The sequence below is a fragment of the Heterocephalus glaber genome, unplaced genomic scaffold (assembly GCF_053883595.1).
Source record: "Heterocephalus glaber isolate CG9 unplaced genomic scaffold, H.glaber_assembly_v1.0 deba00000621, whole genome shotgun sequence".
NCBI classification, from domain to species: domain Eukaryota; kingdom Metazoa; phylum Chordata; class Mammalia; order Rodentia; family Bathyergidae; genus Heterocephalus; species Heterocephalus glaber.
In genome coordinates, this window is record NW_028258153.1 from 2,755,809 (window position 1) to 2,771,688 (window position 15,880).

The 15,880-nt window shown below is 44.2% G+C and overlaps 2 protein-coding genes and 1 pseudogene across 3 annotated transcripts in view; 2 read left to right on the plus strand and 1 right to left on the minus strand.

Moving 5' to 3' along the window:
* The window catches only part of Sgpp2 (sphingosine-1-phosphate phosphatase 2), a 121,441-nt gene extending 121,116 nt beyond the window's left edge, over nucleotides 1-325 (minus strand). Inside the window, exon 1 of one of the 2 annotated variants that reach the window (XM_004864477.3) lies at nucleotides 1-325. In XM_004864477.3, coding sequence (XP_004864534.1) covers nucleotides 1-180 — 180 coding nt within the window. In that variant the 5' untranslated portion in view covers nucleotides 181-325. The other variant, XM_004864475.3, reaches the window with a different exon arrangement.
* LOC147829323 (uncharacterized) lies at nucleotides 179-15,665 on the plus strand. The gene is made up of 3 exons (XM_087205963.1): nucleotides 179-362; nucleotides 445-8,286; nucleotides 14,193-15,665. Exons 1-2 carry the CDS (start codon nucleotides 179-181, stop codon nucleotides 1,398-1,400), a joined length of 1,140 nt encoding a protein of 379 aa, XP_087062089.1. The 3' UTR covers nucleotides 1,401-8,286; nucleotides 14,193-15,665.
* LOC101725240 (leucine-rich repeat-containing protein 34-like) overlaps nucleotides 1,471-15,880 on the plus strand; it is a 27,314-nt pseudogene continuing 12,904 nt past the window's right edge.

The window sequence follows — 15,880 nt, forward strand, 5'->3', positions numbered from 1 at the left end:
CTGCAGGGCTGAGGCTCTCCTCAGCCCACTGGGCGGGCCCCCGCCGCCCTTGCTCTCGGCCGCGAGAAGATGCCGGGCCTCGGGGACAGCGCCTGGCTCGGGAGCTGGGAAGAGCCCGCAGCGGCGCTGGAAGCGGGCCACGAGCTGGGAATCCTGCAGGCTCCGCAGCAGCGCGGCCATGGTGAGCGGGGTCGAGCCTCGGCGCCCCGCAGCCGCTGCAGCCGCGCCGGCCTGCGCTGCGCCTTTGCGGTCCCCGCGGTCGCGCGGTTCCTGCGCTCGCGCTGCGGCCTCCTTCCACCAGCTCGGGGCGGGGCCGGCGCCGGCCAACAGGTGCGCGGCGCGGGCCCTAGAGCCCGCCCTCGGCGCGCCAGCCAGGTGCCCGCCTCCACCTCGCGCAAGGCCAGTCCCCCTCTGGCTCAGGCCCCGCGGCTCCGGGCCCCTAAGCGCCCCCTGCCTTTCCCCGGGCGGGCTCGCCGCGGGGTGGAGGAGCACAGCGTCCACTGCGCCTTTGGGCTGGACAGAGGGCCGCGCTGTGGGGCACCTGCCCGGGCAGCGCCGAGCCCACGGGGACCTTTCCTCCACCTCCTGCGCCCAGGAGAGCTGGACCTCGCCAGCCAGCTCCTCATCCACCTTTGCCCGCTTCTTGCAGACTCGCTCCCACGACCCCCAAGTTCTCCCCAAACTCCGCCTGGTGCATCGTTGCCTCGGATTCCGGACACCCTCGGTCGCGCTCAAGAACCGAGGAAGTTCGAAGTGGGCCCGAGCCGTCTGCGAGGCGGCCACAGGGAAGCGCTTTTAGGAGGTGGGGTAGACTTGCTCTCTTCTCGGGTTTCTGCGTCGAAGATGAAGACCCTAACCTCGCCCTGCTACTTCTTGCTTTGGCTGTGCCTCTGTTTGAGAAACACTGGCGGGACCGGGACCAGATGGCTTGGAGACTTCAGACGCAAGGAGGTTGGGGAGGAGGAGCCTGCGCCGCCCGCACCTGCCACCTGCTCAGCAGGAGGGAGCAGCTCGGGAGGAGGCTTTCGTCTGGACTTAATTTGCCCTCATCCTTGCTAAATCTGCCTCGGAGTCTTCGGGATCCCGAAGGGGGAGCTTTGCGCCTCCTCACGCAGAATGAGGGGCAACAGTTCGATCAGGCCCAAGGGGTCGGCCCAGCAGCCCAGGCCTGTCTCCAGTTGAGCGGAGGGCTGCGCATTTCCTGGCTGCCCACGCAAAGCCTAAGGATGTGTTTGCGCAAGCGCCGTGGGGGAACACGGGGCACCGCCTGGCTTATCCAGGTGTCCTCGCGGGCCCGGAAGTCTTTGGGATGCAACGGACTGTTTGGTCTTCCTCGTGCCCTAGCTTTTGCTTTCCTAGCTCCTCAGTCCTGTCTGGTGAGCAAGCTCAAGGTGGCTTAGAGACCAGTGAGCTTTGGGGAGACGCGGACTCTCTCTTGCAGAAGCAGCGCAGGCCGCTGTCGCCGCCCTGATGTGTCACAGCCAGAGCTGTCTATCCGCCTCCGCCGAGGGTGCAGCAGCCTGCTTTACAGCGCTCCCGTATGACTTTAGGCACAGGGACCACACCCTGAGGTTTAGTTTTAAAAGACTGAGGGATAATAATTCAGAACTTGTTGTGTTTGTGGTCCGAGGAAATAGGTTCGCCTGTGAAGGCAACTTCCATTATGTGTCCCCCAAATCTAGTGCTTCAGTTTTTTCTTTCTCCCAGTTAAGAGAAAAGGCAAAGTCAAACGTGGCACATTCAGCGTAAGTATGTCACCAAAGGTGGGGCTTTCAGGCTTCCAGCCATTCATGATGTGTTGAAACTGCCTTCATTTTTTTCTGTGATGAAACATTAATTCTCCCTTCTTGTTTTTCTTATCAGACTCTCACGAAACTCCCCAGACAAGTCTTGGGGAGACAGTCATAGCCGTATGCACAGCCCTGCAGCTATTCTGTGTAGGAAGGAGTCCTCGGGAGAATTCGGTTCTCAGCAGCTCCAGGGAGATGAGAAGCTGAGGGCTGGTGGTGATTGCCACACTGTAAGGCACAGACTGAGGTTCTAAACACAAATGTCCCAACCAGTCTAACAAAAATCCACACCTTTGAGAAGAGGTAGGGAGAAAGACTGCTGTAGCAGCATAGAGATGTTAAATGGCAGTCCCCAGGAGCCCGAGGTCAGGAGGTGAAGAAGTTGTGCCAGAGAAATAGTGTGTAGTTCTTTGGTAGTTTAATATTGGTCTTGGATGGGAGAATTATATTTTAAAACTGTCTTTTTATTTTGAGGGCAGAAATCCAGTTATTTGTACTTAGCTCAATTGTGCATATACAACAATTATTCAATGACATACTTTTTAAGTTTTAAATAACGTTTAATGTGTTATTATAACTATGTTTTATTTTAGTTATTGTTGCTAGTCTCTTATTTGTATGTGACATGTTATTGGGGGTATGCATGGGAAGAAGCATAGCATACACAGGGCTGGGTACTACCTGTTGTGTCAGCATCCACTGGGGTCTAGGATTGTATCCCCCAGGACAAATGTGACTTTACCTAGGATAAAATATCCCCCTGCTGCTGCCTGCATCCCCCCAAAGGCTTTGTGTCCTTCTCTTGGGTCCTGGGAGGGGAGATGGTGCTGTAGAAGGAATTTTCATCCTGCTGGCTCCACACTGGGTGTTGGTCTGAGGCTGTCCCAATGGCCCAGTTAGTTCCCTCAAGCAGCCCTGGAAAGCAGGAATCATTTTTTCTACTTCCTGTAGGGAGAAGGCAAGTCTCACAGAGACTAAGCTATGTCCAGAGCTCACGTGGCAGAGCCTCGGACAGGAGAGTTTGGTGAGGCATGCTCCTCCGGGGGCTGTAAGACAGTGTTTCCTTTCATGTGGTGTTGTGGTGAAGTTTTATCTGTTCTTTTAAAAAAAATTATTAGCATATGTTTGCAATACATAGTAAATACATCCATCATGGGTATTGGTGACATTTTAGAGGAGTCAATGATGGGTGTATTAGTTAGGATAGATAAAGGTTAAGTTGCTGTAACAAGAGACCCCAAAATGCAGTGGCTTAAAAATATGCACATTTATCTTCTTCATGCAGCAGTCCAAGTGAGCAACTGAAGTTGGCAGGAAGCTCTGCTGCATGATGCTACTCATGGGTCCATTCTTTTCCTTGCTCTCCTGTGTCCTTCAGGGAACCATTACTAAGCCATTGTCCTATCTGGCACAATTGAAACTGGATTATGGGGACATGAGTATCATGAGCCCCAATTTTATAAAGAGCAAGTGGAGCAAAAGTTTACCTATCACTTGGACTGACTGCTTTCAGTGAGAATAGACTCTTACAGTCTCAGAGAAGGCTTGGAAATGTTTCTGGTAAGCTCCAACTATATCACCATATTTGAAGGTAAGGAAGATAGGTATTTTCCCCTTTCCCTTCCTTTTGTTTCCTTTCTCTTCCATTTCTTTTCCTTCCCTTTCATTTCCTCTTCCTCCTCTTTCTCTCTCTCTCTTCCTCTCTCTCTCTCTCTCTCTCTGTTTCTTTCTTCACCAGGGTATAGAAATAAACCAGGTTCATTAAAATGTTGTAAAATATAAATCCATGTTATAATTCAACTTGTCCTGTGCCCACCTTTATCTAAGTGGTCTGTATTTAATTTGGCACATTCTAAATGTTCATGGGCAAATACAATGTTTAAAAGGAAGTCCTACGAGTTCCATCCCCGGTACCAAACAAAAAGGTAGTCCTAAAAATAAGTCATTTCAAGGAACATTTGGTAAGTCTTTAATAAATTAAAATGAAGGGTTTGCAATAAAGTGATGTTATCATACCTTCACTTCGAAGTGAAAATTTTAGATATTAATTACACATTGTATTTTAAATTCTGATTTAGATTTAGATCTCTAAAGAACCAGTTACATCCAGATTACCTCTAGTCCTTTCAATTTGCTGCTGGGCAGTTTCCTGGGACAAGATAGAGTTTGAGCTCTGTGTTGGTTACATATTGCTGTGTAACAAATCACCCCACAAAGACAATCAGAGCACACCATTTATTATCTTGCCATTTCCATGGGTCAGGAATCCAAGGGCATTTTAGCTGGGTCCTCTGGCCCTGGGTTTCTCACAAGATTGCAACACATGTCTTTGCTGAGGCTGCCACCCTCAGAAGGCTCACTGGAGGTGAAACAACTCCAGTAATCATTCTTGTGGGAGGGAATCAAACCCAGGGCCTTGTACACGTGAGGCAAGTATCCTATCCCTGAGCTGCATCCCCAGCCTGAGATTTGCTTTAGTAATACAAATATAAATATTATAAAATCCACCAATATTACCCATCATGTTAATAGAGCTAAGGATAAGTTTGGTTGGAGTGGAGAGTTTCTATATTTGAGCAATGGAAGATGGTGTGGGGAAGATACATCTGTCTTCGCAGGAGTGGGTTTATAGTGTAGTGCATGTTTGAGGCGATGAGAAATCATTGAAAAGCAAATGAAAGACACAAAGAAAGCTATGTTTCCAGAAAATTAATCAGAAGTTTTCTATTGGATGAATGATATATGGAAACCAAGAAAAATCTGGAAATGTGGGTTAATTTCAAGACCAATAAATCCAATTTTAAAATTATGTTTTTTTCAGGTGGAAGAAATTTCTCTCAAATGTAAGCAAACACAAATGTACTGCTCTTTTTTTCTCTTGATACCCAAATGGTAGTATTCTTTACACAACATTCTCTGTTTTGCTTGTCTTGTTTATGACACACTTAGAGATTGGTCTATTATCAGTATAGATTTCTTTTCTGTTTTACTGTGCCCAGTATTCCATTCTGTACATTGTGGTTTATTGTAACAGTTCTGTACTGATGCACATTTGGGTTGTTTCCAAAGATACTAAAAACAGCGCTATAGGTAACCCTTGTTCCCACCTGGTACAAGAGACTCATAGCAATGACAAGATTGCTGAGTTGAAAGATATATGTATTTGTACTTGTTAGTCGTTGCTAAATGGCTTCTAGGGAGGGATGTACCAACTTTTACTCTATCCAAGAAATTGCCTACCCTATAACCTAGGCTATACAATATTACCAAACATTTCAGTCTTTGCCAATTTAATAGGATAAACATGGTATCTCATGGTAGTTTTAATTTGCACATCTCTTATGAAGATGCTAGTCATCTTTCCTTATGTAATTGGGCAGAACTGTATGATCCGTTCTTGTCCCTGGATAACAAATTTGGACAAGAACACTGATTTGTCCTAGTCAGTTGCAGGGAAAATATTAGATCCCTAGTCTCCTATCTTGAATGTCACCTTCACCCTGCTATGCCAGGAAGCAGTAATCCAATGCCTACCAAGGTGCCAGTGTTGGTGAAGTATCTTTGGGAGCTGCAGGCCTACTTTGTGGGTTGGCAGAGGAGCCAAACCTGCTCACTTCAGGGTTTACTGGATGGATCTGATCTCAAAGATATAGAGAGTCTCCCAGAAAAAAGGGTCATGAGGGCCAGGGATTTAGCTCAGTGGTTCCGCTGCCTGCTGTGCAAGCGCAAGGACCCGAGTTCAATCGCCAGTAACAAAAAAAAGAAGGGTCATGCAGTAACTGTTTGCTTCATTTGTAAAAAAATTGTTAATAAAAATAATGGTAACCTCCATTGATCATTAATTTTCTAGAACTGCCATAACAAGTTACCATAAGCTGAGCAATTTAAATCAACAGAAATTTATTAACAGAACTCACGGTTGTAAAGGCCAGAAGTCCAAAATCAAGTGAACTTTGAGGGCTGGTTCATACTTGTTCAGCTTATGGTAGTTGCCCTGATCTTTAGCATTCTATAGCTTGTGACAGTATCACTCCAGTATCTCCCTCTGTCATCATGTAGGATTCTCCCTGTGTGACCATCTATGTCTAAACTGCCCTCTTTTGATAAAGACTAGTCACTGGATTAGGGTTCACGCTAATCTGATGTGATCTCATCTAACTGTGGTTACATTTGCAAAAACTCTAATTCTGGAAAGACCCCATTCAAAGGCTCCTAGTGGCCATACATTTTTTAGAGACATTGTTCAGCCTGGTTATCTGAGTCAGTTTCTTGTTGCTGGGACAAAATACCTAACACAACTTAAAAGAAGAGAGGTTTATTTTGGTTCATGATTTTTAAAGGATTTAATCCATAGTCAGCTGGTTCCAGTGCAGGAAGAACATGGTGGAGGGGTCTGGTGGTGGAAAGCTGCTCTAGTCGTCATGGCCAGGAAGCAGAAAGAGAAGGGCTGAGCTGGGGAGGGGGATCCACCCTTCTAGATCATATCTCTAGTGGCCCACCTCTAACCAGGCCCCTCTCCTAAAAGCCCTCTCAGCTCTTGAACTCATTAGTGGATGAGTCCACTGATAAATAGAGCATCCCTGTGATCCGGTCATCTTCCCAAAGCTCCACCTCTGAACCCATGAGACTTTTGGGGGACATTTTACATCTAAGCCACAACACCAGTACACATACTTACTCTGAGACAGATCTGTGCTCAGTGTCTTCGTACCATAACCCATTTCCTCTTGTTTTTTCCTCCCAGCAGCTCTGTGAGACAGCATTTACCCCTGGAATGGGAAAGCTGTGGAAAAGGAGGCCGGCCACCATGTTTAAGCCATGTGACCCAGATCCCTGGCCAGAGCTAACCGGCCTCGGACTGGACACCTAACCAAATTGGGGCTCATCAAATGCTTTTTGAGAAGTCTGGGCTCAGAGACCCCAGTAGGCATATGTTGAACAAAAAAGAAGAAGATTCAGACTTGGGAGACTACACTGTGCAGTGCACAACTCTTCCTTTTGCTAGCAAGAGAAAAATAAAGTGCGCATTCAGAAAAGAGAGACAAAATAAGTAAGCATCCTGCAAAACGGCTCTCTGAGCCTGGTTCCAGTCCCCATGAGGTTCTTCTTTCTCAGGGTTTCCTGGCTTCCTCTGAATCCTTGTTCACAAAGTCTCCTTTTCTGTTCTTTGTGGTCAAAGAGATCCAACCCAGACAGCCAGGACTGGTGGTTGGGAAATGAGACTCCAGGACTCAGACCCAAGCCACTTTGCACCTTTGTCATGGTCACCGGGCCCCATCCCTTCTTCCTGCAAGCCTTCTTCTTGCTGCCATGGAAACTGAATTTCTACCCACCTCAGCCCTCTGTGGGTTTGCAGAATCCAGGGTTCTCAAGAGATTTTGGAGCTCGGTGAATCTACGAGATATTAGGTCACTTCATGAGGCATTGAATTGCTCCCTGGGGTTCACTGGAAATCCAACCACTTTGAATACATGATGTACAAGGTGTGATCACAGAACACAGGGGATGTTTAAATAAACAATTTTTTTGAGCACAAGACACATAACCACTCAAAATAGGTCCCCTCGCTTCATGCACACTTGTCCCATCCTTCTTGCTATTTTTCTGAAGCAGTTTTGGAAGTCCTCTTTTGCAATTCAAAACATTTATGGAAATTCCTGTCAAATAAAAACATTACCATGTGTCGTCATCCACCTTATTCACCAGCTCTGGCACCATGTGACTTCTGGCTCTTCTCCAAAGTAAAAATGACCATGAAAGGAAACTTTTTTTTTTTTTTTGGTACCGGAGATCGAACTCGGGTCCTTGCGCTTGCAGGGCAGGCAGCAAAACCACTGAGCTAAATCCCCAGCCCAAAAGGAAACATTTTTAAAAATTAATGTTATTGGTACACTTTTGATATACATACTGATCATATGGAATCTGTACCTGTAATATCTCAATTTTTTTTCTCCATTCCCCTCCACTCCCTTTCAACCCTCTTCCCTTCCTTACAAAAGCTTTTGTTTCCATTTAAGGAAAACATTTTGGATCCATTTAAGACATTGAGGCAGCCATGACAGCACAACTAAAGACACCCATGAAAGAGGCCTTCCAGAACTGCTTCAGAAAGTGCCAAGAACGATGGCATGAGTGTGTTCTAAGCAAAGGGGAGTATTTTTTTGGGGGGGGGACTAAGAGCAATGTGTCTTCTACTGAAATAAATTTTAAAAATTTAAACAGTCACCCTATTTTGTGAGCATACCTTGAATCTACACAGTGGAATACTATTCATCTTTTCTTTTTCCAGGCCTACTTAAACTCATTGAATGTTACAAAATTATTATTTTTGGTCACGCAGAAGACGCTGAATCAGCCCGCTGCAGACAGGCAGGTCTGTGCATGCCCTACCAAGGTCCTGAGTCACGCAGAAGACACCGAATCACCCCACTGCAGACAGGCAGCCACCTGATTCCACATTACCAAGGCGCAGAGGACACCAGACCACCAGACCAAGGTACTGAGTCCCACTGTTCCCGGCCCAGAGGTAGGAGCTTCTGAGCCGTCGTCCCACTGCTCCTGGTCCAGAGGAAGGGGCTTCCCGGTCACCATCCCTCCTACTGCTCCCAGCCCAGAGGAAAGGGCTTTTGGGCCACCTTCTGTCCCGCTGCTCCTGGCCCAGAGGAAGGGGTTTCCTGGCCACCATCCCTCCGGCTGCTCCCAGCCCACAGGAAAGGGCTTTTGGCTCACCATCTCTACCGCTGCTCCCGGCCCCTGTACCACCTCACCCAGCTCAGAGGAGGTAATCCGTGCAGGCGCTAACAGCCCCCAGCCCAGTCGAAATGAGAAAACACATAAATAAGTCTCAAAACCAGACTTCCAGATCACCTACAGCAACCCCAAAGGGAAATGAGATGGAACACTCTGATACTCAACCACCTGGACCCACTGAACTGGCAACAAAAGGGGATCTGGAAAAAATGAAATCAGAAATAATTTCTCAGATAACAGGAGAAATTGTGCCCTTAGTGCAAGACATGATTAATAAATCTAGAGAGGAGCTGAGGAATATGATGGAATTCCAACATAAGAAACAAATGGAATCCATAAAACAGATGCAAATAGATTTCCAGGACATGAAAAACTCCATTGAAAGTCTACACAGCAGAATGAGCCAGTGTGAGGACAGAATTTCAGATATAGAAGATAAGATTGCAATTAGTGACCAGGAAAAGAAAAATTGCTTCAAAATTATAAGAGACCATGAGAAATCAATCCAGCAGCTGCTAGATGATGCAAAAAAGAATAACATAAGACTGATTGGGCTCAATGAAGAAACAGGAGAGAGTGCAGATGACATAAAAAATCTCTTCACAGGAATAATGGCAGAAAACTTCCCAAGCAGGGGAAAGGAGCTTGACATACAGATAAGTGAGGCATATAGGACTCCAAATAGCCTTGATCAAAAAAAATCTACACATAGGCATATAATTGTTAAGATTCCAGAAACCCAACAGAAGAACAAAGTTCTCCAAGCAGTCAGAGAAAAGAAACAAATGACATACAAAGGAAAGCCCATCAGAATCACAGCAGACTTCTCAACACGAACCATCAAGGCAAGAAGACCTTGGAGTGACATATTCCAAGCCCTAAAAGAAAACAACCTCCAACCCAGATTGATGTACCCTGCAAAACTATCTTTCAAACTTGATGGAGAAATAAGATACTTTCATGACAAAGAGCACCTTAGGAACTTCTTGAGTACCAAACCAGCACTCCAAAGAATTTTACACAGCAGCCTAGGAACAGACACTGAGGATCACAACCCCAGGAAGCAAAGCAGAATGAACCCATCTGGCATGACAAGAAATTAAATGTAAACGGGGAGAGCCCAACAGAAAGAAAAAGTCATGGCAATGACAAGTCAATACATTTCAGTTATAGCCATCAACGTTAATGGTCTCAATTCACCAATCAAAAGAAATAGACTGGCAGAATGGGTCAAGAAGCAAAATCCAACAATATGCTGCATACAAGAAACACACTTAATTCAAAAGGAAACTCATAGACTGAAAGTTAAAGGGTGGAAAACAATACTGCATGCGACAGGAACCCAAAAAAAAGCAGGAGTAGCTATCCTCTTGGCAGATCAAGTAGATTTCAAACCAACACTGATTAAGAGAGATGAAGAAGGACACTACATCCTTGTAAAGGGAAGAATCCAAGAGGAAGAGATGACAATCATAAATATCTATGCACCAAACACTAGTGCACCTAACTATATAAAACAAATACTAACAGACATGAAAAGCCCTATATGCACTAATACAATTGTACTGGGGGACCTCAACACCCCACTGTCACAAATAGATAGATCAACTAGACTAAAAAAAAGTACTGAAATACTAGAACTCAATTGAACTCTTGAACAAATGAACTTAACAGATGTTTAGAGAGTCTTCCACCCCACAAAATCAGAATACACATTCTTCTCAGCTGCACATGGGTCATTCTCAAAAATAGACCACATACTCACACATAGAACATGTTTAAGTAAGTGCAAAGGAACTGAAGTTATCCCCTGTATATTATCAGACCATAGTGCAATGAAATTGGAGATCCATAGCAAAAGAAACTCAAAAAATTTCAGAAACATGTGGAAATTGAACAACACACTTCTGAATAACCAATGGGTCACAGAGGAAATTAAAGAAGAAATCAGACAGTTCCTTCAATTAAATGACAATGACAATACAACATATCGGAATCTATGGGACACAATGAAAGCAGTCTTACGAGGGAAATTCATAGCAGTGAATACGCATATTAGGAAAACAGAACGAGCCCAATTAAACAACCTGATGCTGAACCTCAAGCTTCTAGAAAAAGAAGAGCAAGACAACCCCAAAGCTCATACAAGGGAAGAAATTATAAAGATCAGAGGAGAAATCAATGCAATGGAGACTAAGAGAATGATACAAAAAAAATCAATGAAGCCAAGAGTTGGTTCTTTGAAAGAATCAACAAAATTGATAAACCTTTAGTCAACCTTGTCAGAAAAAGGAAAGAAAAGGCCCAAATCCATGCAATTAGGAATGAAAAGGGTGAAACTACAACAGACCCAGCAGAAATCCAGAGGATCATCAATATCTACTTCCAGAACCTATACGCCTATAAGATGGACAACACAGAAGAAATGGACAGATTCCTAGATACTTATGAATTACCAAAGTTGAACGAAGAAGACCTAAAAATTCTGAACAATCCAATATCAACCAATGAAATTGAAAATGTAATTAAAAACTTATCAACTAAGAAAAGTCCAGGCCCTGATGGTTTCACTGCTGAATTCTACAAGACATTTAGAGAGGAACTACTGCCACTACTGTTTAAACTCTTCAATGAAATTGAAAGGGAGGCAATTCTCCCAAATTCATTCCTGGAAACAAGCATCACTTTGGTCCCCAAAGCAGAGAAAGACCCAACTGAAAAAGAGAACTATAGACCAATCTCACTAATGAACATAGATGCAAAAATCCTTAATAAGATACTGGCAAATAGAACACAGAAGATCATCAAGAAGATCATACACCCTGATCAAGTGGGATTCATCCCAGGGATGCAGGGATGGTTCAATATACGCAAATCAATTAATGTAATACACTATATCAATAGAGCCAAGGACAAAAACCATATGATTATCTCCATAGATGCAGAAAAAGCATTTGACAAAATCCAACATGCATTTATGATAAAAATCCTACAAAAAATTGGAATAGATGGTCTCTACCTCAAACTGATAGAAGCCATCTATGAAAAACCAACAGCCAATATCATACTAAATGGTCAAAAACTGAAATCCTTCACACTCAAATCAGGAAGAAGACAAGGATGTCCACTATCACCACTCTTGTTCAATATAGTTCTGGAAACATTAGCCACAGCAATTAGACAAGAGAAAGAAATAAAAGGAATAAAGATAGGAAATGAAGAAGTCAAACTGTCATTATTTGCAGATGACATGATACTCTATATAGAAGACCCCAAGAACTCCACCAAAAGTCTTCTAGACTTAATAACCAAATTCAGTCAAGTAGCTGGTTACAAGGTCAACACACAAAAATCAATAGCTTTCCTCTACACCAATGACAGACTCACTGAGAGAGAAATAGGGCAAATAATTCCTTTTACAATAGCAGCCAAAAAACTGAAATACCTAGGAATCATCCTAACAAAAAAAAATCAAAGACCTCTTCTCTGAAAACTATGGCACTCTGAAAAGAGAGATTGAAGATGATATCAGAAAATGGACAGACATCCCTTGCTCCTGGGTAGAAAGGATTAATATAGTGAAAATGGCCATACTTCCAAAACTGCTACATAGATTTAATGCAATTCCAATTGAGATCCCAGCAGCATACTTCATAGACCTCGAGAAAACAATCCAAAAATTCATTTGGAATAAGAAGAGACCCAGAATAGCAAAAGCAATTCTAGGTAACAGAGACATGGTAGGGGGTACCACAATCCCCAACCTGCAACTCTACTACAAAGCTACTGTGATAAAAACAGCATGGTACTGGCAAAGAAACAGGCTTGAGGACCAGTGGAACAGATTAGAAGATGCAGAAACAATGCCAGACACACTCAGCCATCTCATCTTCGACAAAGGAGCCAAACACCCTCACTGGAGGAAAGATAGCCTCTTTAATAAATGGTGTTGGAAAAATTGGGCTTCATCTTTCCAAAGATTAAAACTAGACCTGTATCTCTCACCATGCACTAAACTAAAATCAAAATGGATTAAAGATCTAAATATTAAAATAGAAACTCTGAACCAGTTGGAACAGAGGTTAGGTAGAACCCTTGAAGACATCGGTGTAGGAAAAGATTTTATGAACAAAACCTCAGTTGCCTGTGAACTAGCACAAACAATCAACAAATGGGATCTCTTCTTATTAAAAAGCTTCTGCACAGCAAGAGAAACCACCAGCAGTGTGAAGAGACAACCCACAATGTGGGAAAAAATCTTCACCTGCTCTTCCTCAGACAAAGGTCTACTATCTCGAATCTATAAAGAACTTAAAAAGATCAGATCTCCCTAATTTAAAGACCCAATCCAAAAATGGGCAGCTGAAATGAACAGACGTTTCTCAGACAAAGAAGTAGAAATAGCAAATAAATACATGAAAAAATGTTCAACATCCCTGGTCATTCGAGAGATGCAAATGAAAACAATGCTGAGATTCCACTTCACTCCAGAAAGAATGGCTGCTATCATGAAATCAACCAATAACCAATGCTGGCAGGGCTGTGGGGAAAGAGGAACCCTGCTCCACTGCTGGTGGGAGTGTAGACTGGTGCAACCACTGTGGAAATCAGTATGGAGATACCTCAAAAACTAGGACTGGAAGTCCCATTTGACCCCACTATTCCACTGCTGGGGATCTTCTCCAAAGAATTAAAAGAATCATACCACAGTGATATATGTGCACCCATGTTCATAGCAGCACAGTTTGTAATACCTAAAACTTGGAAACAGCCCAAGTGCCCATCAACTGGAGACTGGATAAAGAAAATGTGGTTTTTTAAATAAAATGGAGTACTACTCAGCCATAAAAAATGAGAAATTAGAGACATTTATAGCTAAGTGGATGCCCATTGAGGCAATACTCTTAAGTGAAATAAATAGGACACAGATGTGTAAATACCGAATAGTTTCTCTGGTGTGAGAAACTGAAAGTGTAAATAAGGACTAAATGTATAATAGGTCATGTGAAATAGGAAGAAAAGGGGCAAAGGGGAAGGAAGTGGGAGGGCTAAGGGAAAGGATAGAAGGGAATGGGATTAATATGAGACAGTGGAAAAATAGGAACAAAATCTTTATAAATAAGGAGGGCTGGAGGGGTTGAAGGGAGGGCTGGGCAAAGGTGAAAAACAAGAACCAAGAGAGACTATGTAAAGGTGCAAATTTCCAATGATGAATGTCATTATATTGTATACCTAAAATGTACCAATGAATAATCGATAATGTAAAATAGGAAGAAAAGGTCCAACGGGGTAGGGGTAGTGGGAGGCACGGGAAAGGAAAGAAGGGAAAGCCAAAAATGATGAGAAATGGAAAAAATGGAAATAAAGTCTTTGTAAATAGGGAAGGGTGGAGGGCATGAAGGGAGGGCTAGGAATGGGGAAAAAACAAGAACCAAGATGCATTATGTAAAGGTACAATTCCCAATGAGAAATGTAATTGTGTTGTATACCTACAATGTACCAATAAAAGAATTTAATACCAAAAAAAAATTTATTATTTTGTATTAGTACATGTTTGCATTACATAATGGCTACATTTATCATGGGAGGTTGGTACATGCACATAGTAAGTCTTAATTCTTTTTTCTTCTCCTACCCTTCCCATTGCAAAAGCTCTATTTCCACCTTTTAAAAAGAATGAAATCTCATCATTTGAAATGGCATGAGTGACCCCACCCTGAGGTTGCATAACATCCCCCCCCGAGGAGCTTCCCGTGTGCTTGCGACACAGATGTCTCCAGGACTGGAGTGGCACGCCCTGAGAAGCAGCCCGCCAGGGACAGCTTGGTCTCACAATCTCTGATCTTGGAGCCTCTCTCTCCTTCCCGCTTCCGGATTCTCTGCCTGTTCGGCCCTGTTCCGCATCCATCCACTCTGTGAACGCCTTCAGGAAATCTCACGCCTCAGATCCCGGACCCCGGACGGTGTCTTCGCAAGAAGGTGCTCGCAGCTGACAGACTGGCTCGTTTGTGCTGGGAGCCTCCAAGCCGCATGGCACAATCTCAGCAATTGCGCAAACCCTCTCGCTCAGTGTATTTTTGCCCTTCTTCCTTTGGACCTAGTTCTTTTAAGCTCATAAATCAGTTCAAATCTGAGCTTTGAGAAAGGAAGGAGTATAAACCCGCCCCGTTTAACCGTGTTCCACCGAGGGTTCCTGCAGCAGGCCAGGTGCTGGGTGTCACAGAGAAGGGCTGGGCCGAAGCGCTGGCACCGCCCGCTCCGCAGAGTGCTGCGCCCTGTCTTGCAGGCCTCACCCTCTGCTGCGGCTGAACGGCTCTCGGCTCTCCTCGTATATGCCCATGAGGACTCTGGGGCTCCAGAGAGGCAAAGTGGCCCAATCCGGGTCACCAGCCTCTGTGACGGGTGGCCCTGTTCCTGGGACAGCTGTAGAGGGGACACGCTGACCCTGGGGCCGGACATGATGCGAGCCCCTTGTCAGCCCTCGGCTACACATGTTGGGTTCTTGGAAACGCTGACGTTTCTTTCTTTTTCTAATGAAGCTAGTTAGGCCGGAGCCACGTGGAAATCACAAGGGGATGTAGCTCAGCAGCACAGCGCCTGCCTGGAGAGTTGCGAGGTCCTGAGTTCGATTCCCAGTACAAGAAAAAGAAAAAAGGAAAAAGAAAGAAATCACAAGCAAAAAAAGAAAAGAAATAGCGTGAGTGAAAATGAAAGACATTCTGTTAAGAGAAATAAGCTAGACACAGAAAGATAAATACTGCACAATCTCACTTACATATGGAATCTGAAAAAGCTGAACTCATAAAAGCAAAGAATGGGGGCCACCAGGAGCCAGCCGGGAACAGGAATAGGATTGGGAAGACGCTGGCTGGTCAAAGGCCACAAAGTGTCAGTTAGATGTGAGGAATAAGCTCTAGGGGTGTATAGTACACCGTGGGAAGTATGGTTAATAACCATGTACTCTATACTTCGAAATTGCTGAGAATAGATTTTAAATATTCTCACCACACAAAAAACAAACATGTGAGCTAATGCTGATGTTAATTTCGCAACATATGCACACTTTAAAACATGCTGTACACTATAATTATATACAATTTTTGTCAATTTAAAAATAAATGTGTCCGATGAGCTCATGTAAAATACTGATCTCTGTCTTTCCTTACGAAGCTGAAGATCTGACATCATGGAACCAGCGTGAACAATCCCTGGAGCTCAACACGGGCTCCTCTCTCTCAATGCGCCTGTCTCTGGGATCCCAAGCTCTCATCACTCTATTATTTCACATTCTGCCCCGCCACTCATTTTCTAGCTATTTAAAGATGTTTCAGTTCAAAAAG